General features: G+C 38.3%; 2 protein-coding genes and 1 long non-coding RNA gene across 3 annotated transcripts; all 3 read right to left on the minus strand.

Moving 5' to 3' along the window:
* Positions 1-43: 43 nt before the first annotated feature.
* LOC149112644 (adenosine receptor A3-like) lies at positions 44-1224 on the minus strand. The gene has a single exon (XM_089289157.1). The coding sequence runs from the start codon at positions 1187-1189 to the stop codon at positions 323-325; it is 867 nt and encodes a 288-aa protein (XP_089145283.1). The 5' UTR covers positions 1190-1224; the 3' UTR covers positions 44-322.
* Positions 1225-1299: 75 nt separating this feature from the next.
* Positions 1300-2867, minus strand: LOC149112645 (uncharacterized). The gene has a single exon (XM_089289151.1). The coding sequence runs from the start codon at positions 2484-2486 to the stop codon at positions 1611-1613; it is 876 nt and encodes a 291-aa protein (XP_089145277.1). The 5' UTR covers positions 2487-2867; the 3' UTR covers positions 1300-1610.
* Positions 2868-6029: 3162 nt separating this feature from the next.
* Positions 6030-7678, minus strand: LOC149112646 (uncharacterized). The gene is made up of 2 exons (XR_016207086.1): positions 7564-7678; positions 6030-6998 (listed from the first exon to the last, which is right to left on the minus strand). It is a non-coding gene; the product is annotated as an uncharacterized LOC149112646 (long non-coding RNA).
* Positions 7679-8533: the final 855 nt, after the last annotated feature.

The following is an 8533-nucleotide window of genomic DNA, read 5'->3' on the forward strand; positions in this document are numbered from 1 at the left end:
CGCTACCTCAAATGTGGAAACAGAATATTCAGTTCTAAAACACATTTTCTTTTTATAACAGATAAAAAATTATTTTGTTTGGTTACGAATACACTACAAGCAACGAAGTAAGACAATGGCTAAGCCAGTAGTTATTCTGACATAAAAACATTGATATTTTATACTCTTACATAATTTTACATCATCAGTCTACCGAACGCACACGGATTGTGTTTTATGAAAAACGCTAAATTAATTACTAAAAATTAGTTTCTTTGTCGAGATAAACTGTAAGTTGTAATAACATTTCTAAAGTTTTTTTTAAAACAGAACTGTCAAGTAACTACAAGCTTGCTTGGGTTTGTCTTGGAAATATATTTCGCAGTACGTCTATCATGGTGTGTCGAATGTGTCTCATCTTCCAGCAGTAAATAACAGGATTCAGAGACGAATTAAGGAACAACAGGGTCAGTGCGTAAAGCGACAGACCATTTAAAGCGGTACTTGGCGTAGATATCACCAGGGCAACTGCAACGCAATACTGTGGTAAACAACAAACCAAAAACACAAGATAAACGTATAACGTATTGATAGAAGAGTTTCTTTGCCTCGCAGCACTTTCTATTTGGCTATGCTGTGTCAATTGTATTTGAAGGACTTGAATTTGGTTTGAGTGATGGCGCACAGTGAGATAAATTCTGCAGTTAACAAATGCTGTAATAATGAAACAGAACCCCAAAATAACTAACATAATCACGTAAACAGGTTTTTTTGGGCTCAAATGGGGAATAGATGGATAAAGAACACTTAAAGTCCAAATTGAGATCACCACAGCAACAACACGCTTGTGAGTTACAAGTTCCTGATATCTGAGATGAAGATGAACGGCCAAGAATCTGTCTATACTTATGGCCACAACAGTAAAGAATGAGGCTACAGTAAATATCAATTGGATAACATCAAACGTGATCACGGTGGAATAAGTACGATCCACCATCTTTGCAATATACAAAGGTTGAGCCAGTAAACCAACACCAAGATCAGAAACAGCAAGACTCAAGAGCAATGTTTTTAAAGGCTTTGGTAACGACGAAGCTTTTCTTATCGCGTGGATTGTTAAAGTGTTCAACATGATGGCGGTGTAGGCTGAGAAGGCGTTGAACACACAGTTAACGATGTACGATGAGTAGAGTGGGTCAGTTTCATTCATTATACAGCTTGAACTTTGAAGAAAGAACCCTGAGTGATGTTACAGTGAAGTTGTACCGTGGACTGAGTTGGGCACGAGATGGTTTGATCTTAAAAGATGTAGACGGCCGGCTGGTTTAAGTGCTTTATTACTTCTTCCCGTCTAGGACAGATGAATCCGTATACCAAATGATTTTCTGACATTTTTGTTTGAATTAATCTCTAATTTTCCGTTTTGCGCGTCACTATTGCCAGAGAAACGAAAATACCTAGTGAAATAAAACTCAATCTAAGGTACGTTTTGGACATCATTTATATTAACAGACTAAAGTCTGCCGGATGTACACGAATTAAGCTAAAATAATGACTAAAAATTAGTTTCTTGGTCGAGATAAACTGTTAGTTGTACTGACATTTCTAAAGTTAACAGAACTGTCAAGTAACTACAAGTTTGCTTGGGTTTGTCTTGGAAATATATTTCGCAGTACCTCTATCATAGCGTGTCGATTGTGTCTCATCTTCCAGCCGTAAATAACAGGATTCAGAGAGGAATTAAGGAACAACAGGGTCAGTGAGTAAGCCCACAGACCAATTAAAGCGGTACTTGGCAGAGATATCAGATGGGCAACTGCAACGCAATACTCTGGCAAATTACAAACTAAAAACACGAGAAATACGTAGAATGCGCTGACAGCAGATTTTCTCTGCCTCGCAGCACTTTCAGTTTGGTTATTCTGGACGTTCTGAGCTACTTGTGCTTGTTCTACTTGAATTTGGTTCCTATGATGTTTTACAGTGAAATAAATGCTGGAATAAACAAGTGCTGTAATTATGAAGCAAAAGCCTAAAATAGTAATGACAACCATGTTCACGAGTTCTCTAGAACTCACCATCAAAATGAATGGCAAAGAAACACATAAAACCCAAATTAATATTACCGCAGTAACAACACACTTGTGAGTCACAAGTTCCTGATACCTGAAATGAGGATGAATGGCCAAGAATCTGTCGACACTTATGGCCACAACACTAAAGAACGAGGCATTACCAAACAAAACTGCGATGATGTTAAACGCGGTTCTGGTGGAATTAGTAGGATTGACCATCAGAGTGATGGACAAAGGTTGAACAAGTAAACCAACACCAAGATCAGAAACAGCAAGACTCAGGAGCCATGTCTGTAAAGGCTTTGGTAATGACAAAGTATTTCTGATCGCATGGATTGTTAAAATGTTCAACATGATAGCGATGTCGGCTGAGAAGGCGTTGAACACACAGTTAACGATCAACGATGAGTAGAGTGGGCTAGCTTCATTCATTACACAGCTTGAACGTTAAAACAGATCACTGAGTGGTTTTGCAGTGAAGTGGTACTGTGGGCTGAGTTGCGCACGAGATGGTTTGATCTTAAGAGATGTAGACGGCGGCTGGTTTGAGTGCTTTACAACTATATCTCATATAGCACCGATGAATACGTATACTGAGTGATTTTTTTGACATTTTGGTTCAAATTAATGGCTTATTTTCCTTTTGCGCGTCACTATTGTCAGAGAAACGAAAATACCTAGTAAAATAGAACTTAATCTAAGGTACGTTTTAGATCTTCAAATGCAAAAACTGACAGTTTTGTTTGCAATTTCCATTAAAGTGTCAGTTAGTAAAAGCTGCTGAACTTGAATTTGAATTTGAATTAAAACAACTATCACAATGGCAGCTTTCTTTGTCTCATTCCTGAAAGGGCATATATTGAAAAAAAGATTTTTGAAGGTGGTTTTACTTCTTGTTTTCGGTAATAAGAAAAGATTTAAGGAAAAGTTGAATTTCAATTTGAATTTGCGTAACATAGAAAGGTGACATTCGGACTCCATTTAGTTTTCGAAACTGCCCTAGTAAGTTGTGTAAATTACATTTTAAACCAATGTCTATAATTAAGGGCTGAAACCTATTTGTTTTTTTTTACCGCAAAATAACTTAGAAGTAAAATTTTTCATGAAAGCAGATGGCTTTTTCTTAACACGCATTCTAACGATGGTTCAGATAGTGACTTGTTCCGCAAAGAAAAAAAACTTCGCACTATTATTTCAATTAGGCATTATAAACTGAGCACGATTGTAATACATTTGAGTCTTTTTCTACTACTCAAAGTCCGAATTTTTATCGTAATATGAATTAAATGTTTCTGCAAGACAAACTAATTGTTTTCAAAGGTGGATCCGGACGAGTAAAGTCCCTCGGTAACTTATTAGCTTTCACGTGCTATGTTTTTAAGACAGCCTCAGCTGTCTTGGACCTGCCTGTCTGCCTAAAACCTGATTAGAAACTTTGTATGGAGTTTTACGTAATATATCGAAAGACGAAAGACCGTGTTTGACCACATCTCCAAACACCGAAAAGAAAGCGGAAAATACGACGCGTAGAGAAGTATTTTTGACGAACTTCGACTGAGGTGTTTGGAAATGCGGTTAAACGCTGTCTTGAGTGTTTGATTTTTCCTCTCAATCGAAACTAAAACCAAGATGTCGAAACTACGTCATGGCCATGTTTAGTCCTGTGATTAAAGTTGATGAATTATCATAGATTTGAAATTTATTAAATGAAGACTAAGGCCCCATCCACACTGGGCCGGAGAAATTTGAAAACGCAACATTATTTCTACGGTTACAAATACCGTCCACACTAATCCGTCACAAAAACGGAGCTTTCCAAAACGCTCTTCAAACAGGAGGAATTTGAAAACGCAGCATTATTTCTACGGTTAGGCCTTCCGTCCACACTAATCAGTCACAAAAACGGAGCTTTTCGAAAACGCGCTTCAAACAGGAGGAATTTGAAAACGCCGTCTTTGCCTTTTAGTGGGGAGAGCAAACATTTTGAAAACGGAGTTTTTCGAAAACGAAGACACCATGATAATCGTGTGTTTTCCCTGACGGAGTTTTCCTCAAACTCAATCCAAACTGACCGGTGATTGTTCCGTTTTTAATTTAGCGCGCAATTTTCTTGATGAATTATTTGCCACGTTATGTAATTTTTTTTGGTGACAGTAGTAAATGCGTCATCGAACTTGAAGATGTTGCGTGCCTGTTTGTTTTACGCGTCATGTTAAAAAACTGAAAACAAACTGCTTTGAGTAAAGACGTAAGGATCAAAACAAAAGTTTAAAATAAAATAGAAGTAATAAAGCTAAGGTCCGACGGTAAGGTTTTGTTCGTTTATGGTTTAAAGCAGAACTAAAACCGCTATATCATTACAATAGGATAAATGAAAAACATCTTAAACAAAACGGATGGATTTCATGAACACGTATTCTAATGAAGCCCAGATGGTCAAATTTTCGGCCAGTTAAAACTTCTTAGACAATCAAAACAAATTTGTGAGATACTTTTTATGAAAGAGGGTCGTGCGCTCGACTCCGAAACGAGTGGTCTGGGTTCGAACCCTGGCCGGGGACATTGTGTTGTGTTCTTGGGCAAGACACTTTACTCTCATAGTGCCTCTCTCCACCCAGGTGTATGAAATGGATATCGGCGAACTAAATGCTGGGGGTAACCCTGCGATGGACCAGCATCTCACACAGGGGGGAGTAGAAATGTTCCTAGTCGCTTCATGCTACAGAAACCGGGATGAGCTACGGCCTGGTGGGCCACTTGGCTCGTATGCAGACTTCACCTTTTTTATGTAAAAGACCTAAAGCCAACTTTTAACAAACAGTCTGACTCCATCCGTGCAGCGCGCGTTATAGCGCAGAATTAAAACTTCGCCGCATTTATTACGACAAATGAACACCGCAAATGTAGTTATAATACATTGAAATCCTTATGTCTCTGCATGCTCATTCCATTTAATTCATCATTATTTAAAACGAAAGTATTGCTCAGTGCAAGTCAAACACTCTTTTAAACACAGTAAATGATGGGCATTAAATGCATTGATAAGCAGTAGTCGCCTGCGAGGCCGGCGTTCAAAGAAGAGGGTGAGGGAGAAACTGGAAGTGCGAAGCGCTTTGAACGCCGGCCAGGAAGGCTATGCAGACAGGTGACAGATGTTTTGATACATTACCAAAGTCTCAGAACTTTCATTGCAACAAAAGTGCAGCGATCATTCGGGAGAATTCCTATTTTGAACCCGAGACTGGAGGAGTAAAGAGAGTTTAGAATTCGCGCTGATGAATTTTCACTGGATTTGACTAAATGAGAAAAAGTCTATAGAACGTTTTCACATATCTTCTCAAACTTATTGATAAATCAAGTTAAAGAAAATCACAACGCGAAGGAGGTTTGGATACCCGGTCTTAATTAGCATAGATTTTGACGATTGTACTTCTGCGTTTACTCCTTAGTTTTTGTTGCGATTGAGGAGATATATCAAACTCGAGACAGTGTTGCATCGGCTATCCAAACACCTTGAATGCAGCGTCGCATTTTCAACTCTCTTCTTGGTTTGGATATCCCGATGAAACACTGTCTCTCGCGTTTGATATATTACGTCACGACAGCCATATATTGGTGTTCTGAAACAATGAAACGACGGCCATGTTGGTGTACCAAACCAATCCTGTGGGAGTTGAACTCTTTTCTTAACTTAAAAAATTTCTGCTGTTCCAATAAACTGACCACGTGAGTGAAAACGCCTTATTCTTGATACCAATGGCTCTGTCAACTACAGGCCAGCTCATTCCAATATGTTGGTTTAAAAAAAATGAAAGTATCGTTTAGAGTGGTATATATTACCGATATGAAATGACCCTGAAATGTCTAAACTAAAAGCTAAATTTTTGAAATTTCAACATCTTGACAATTTCGTCTGTTTTTTGGCTGTTCTGTTATCACCAAAATGTCGGAGTGGCAAAATTATCAGTACCCATGACATTTTCCACCGTTTATTTTAAACATTTCACATCACTAACTTCTTTTCCTTTTGACGTGCAATCATTCCTTGTCTCTCTTCGCTCGTGTTCAGATAAGGACTGCTAAGGAGAAGTTCAGTTTTTTTACTTTATTTAATAGAACGTTAAAAACAAACTTCCCATAATCTTAAATAACATGGCATTTTTTTACTTTTAGAAATGTTTAGATGTCCCTATCAGAAAAAGCGCAATGGATTATTTTCCCGTTATAAATTTAAAGTACCAATAGTATCAAAGACGCTTTCCATTCGACAAAAAATTCCAGTTTGAATTTTCAGAAATCTCCAGTGACGAATGGACATCATTTTTCGGAATACGAAGAAAAGTGGACAACCTTGCGAGGTATACCAAAATTTTCGGAAATTTCACACCGGGAATTTCCCATCCATTTGACTTTCCTCCCGGTTTTTTTTTTTTGGAATTTTCGGTTGAATGGTGCGTTCTTCAACAATTTCCGGATTTTCTGGAAACTTTAGATCCCTGTTTGGAAATTTTTGAAATTTTTGGTTGGATGGAAAGCGTCCTCATGATGTCTTAAACCAATAGTTGACCAATAGCTAAGCAGTGGCTTCTTTTCAGGAAAAGCGCATCTAAGTCTTTTCTCCGGTAACATACAGGTATAAATTAAATACCAAAGATACACCTCAAACCAACGTTATTTATACTGGGTGTGTGATTATAATCTTCAGAAAAATACGAGGGTAATTTTTGGTAATAAGTCTATACTGAATCCTCAATTATTTACATAACACTAAGAAACTGGCAAAACAAAATTATTGGAAACATCAAGAGCCATTCGCTAGGCTTCAGGAATGCTTGTGCAACACTCTTTTTTACGGCTGCATACGCAGACAAAATACAAAATACGCAGACAAAGCAGCAGCACATTCCTCATCTTCTTCTAAACACTGCCCATCCAACACTGATTCTGCGATAAGTCAACAATACACATTTTTAGATTTTCTGCATCATTGGAACTTAAAATAATACCACAATAACCTATCATGCTCCATGTTTTCCCGCGCTATTTATCGGTTACATGTTTTCCCGCATCATTTATCGGCTGCATTTTTTCCCGCGCTATTCATCGGTTACACGTTTTCCCGCGCTATTTATCAGTTGCATGTTTTCCCGCGCTATTTATCACTTGCACGTTTTCCCGCGCTTGTCACGGGTGACATGATTTTTCTCCTTCACCATCCGTAATGATCCGTGACATGTTGTCGCGCGCTTTACTCATGGTCCTTGTTTTCCCGCATTTTCCATCGATTACAGGTTTTTCCTTTCTTGGTATCAGAAAACATGTTACCCCGCATTTTTCACTATTTGCACGGATTCCCGGGCCTCAAATTTGGTTTGTGGCTTCACTTTTCCCCTTAAGTGCCTATTTCACCTTTTAACGGGTCCTGACAAGGACAGGGCGTAATTTGAATTATATTCAAACATTACAGAATGAGTTAGAACGCTGTAATTCAACAAAAAGAAAAACCTACCTAAACAGTAAAATCCATCTCCATAAAGACCTTTGTTACAGACACAGAGATATGATCCATCGGTGTTGTAACAGGCAGCTTGTTCATCACACTCAGCTAGGTCCTGCTGACATTCATTAATATCTGTTGAATAAATATCCACGCTTATTGGACGAGTCTGTGAGAGACGCCATCAAATCTACAACCTGCAGCAAGCAAACTATGGAAAAAAGCCTTGTCAAACCCAGTTTATTGGTTTAAAGTGAAATTGGAAAAAAATAGACTATTGAATGCTGGCTAACGGTCGTGAAGGAATGTTTAAAATTTAAAAGTATTTCATTTTTCACTTCCATCTCCCTGAGAGCAGATCTAGAGGTCCCTACGATCTTCCTAAAAAAGTCGGGAAGATCGAAGAAACCTTTGCTCGCAGGGTAAATTGCATCAAAAAATATAAATGCTAACCTCGAGCAAACAGCAGTATCAAAGCAGTAGATTAATACTAGCTACAAGTGAACAGCAAAGTAAATGCTGCTCACTTGTAGCTAGCATTCATCTACTGCTACGATACTGCTGTTGTTTTTGTATGTTCACGATCATAGCCTTTTTTAATAACTTTATGCTTTTGCACTTATGGCCATGAATGCAAATGATGACGCCGTGATTTACCTTTACATGTGGCGCCCATTGCAATAAATCCCTCTTTACAGACACAAGAGAAAGAGCCTTCAGTGTTGACACAAAATTCATAATCACCACACACCTCTATTCTGCACTCGTCGATATCTGCAAAGGAACACTGCGTCAAGTCTTTGTAGTCTTTGTTATGCCACTTAAATCATGCACTTACATTGACTGATCAAATTAACAAACCTTCCGCATTTAGAAAAGCTTTTCTGATGAAATTTTGGCTGTGGCATGGGTATAGAAACAAAAACAATTTATATTACTCCCGGGGGCGCGGGGAAACTCCCAAAAAAAAGGACGGGGGTGC

Source organism: Orbicella faveolata, unplaced genomic scaffold, assembly GCF_042242905.1.
Source record: "Orbicella faveolata isolate gen_17 unplaced genomic scaffold, um_ofav_v1 contig_2, whole genome shotgun sequence".
Lineage (NCBI taxonomy): Eukaryota > Metazoa > Cnidaria > Anthozoa > Scleractinia > Merulinidae > Orbicella > Orbicella faveolata.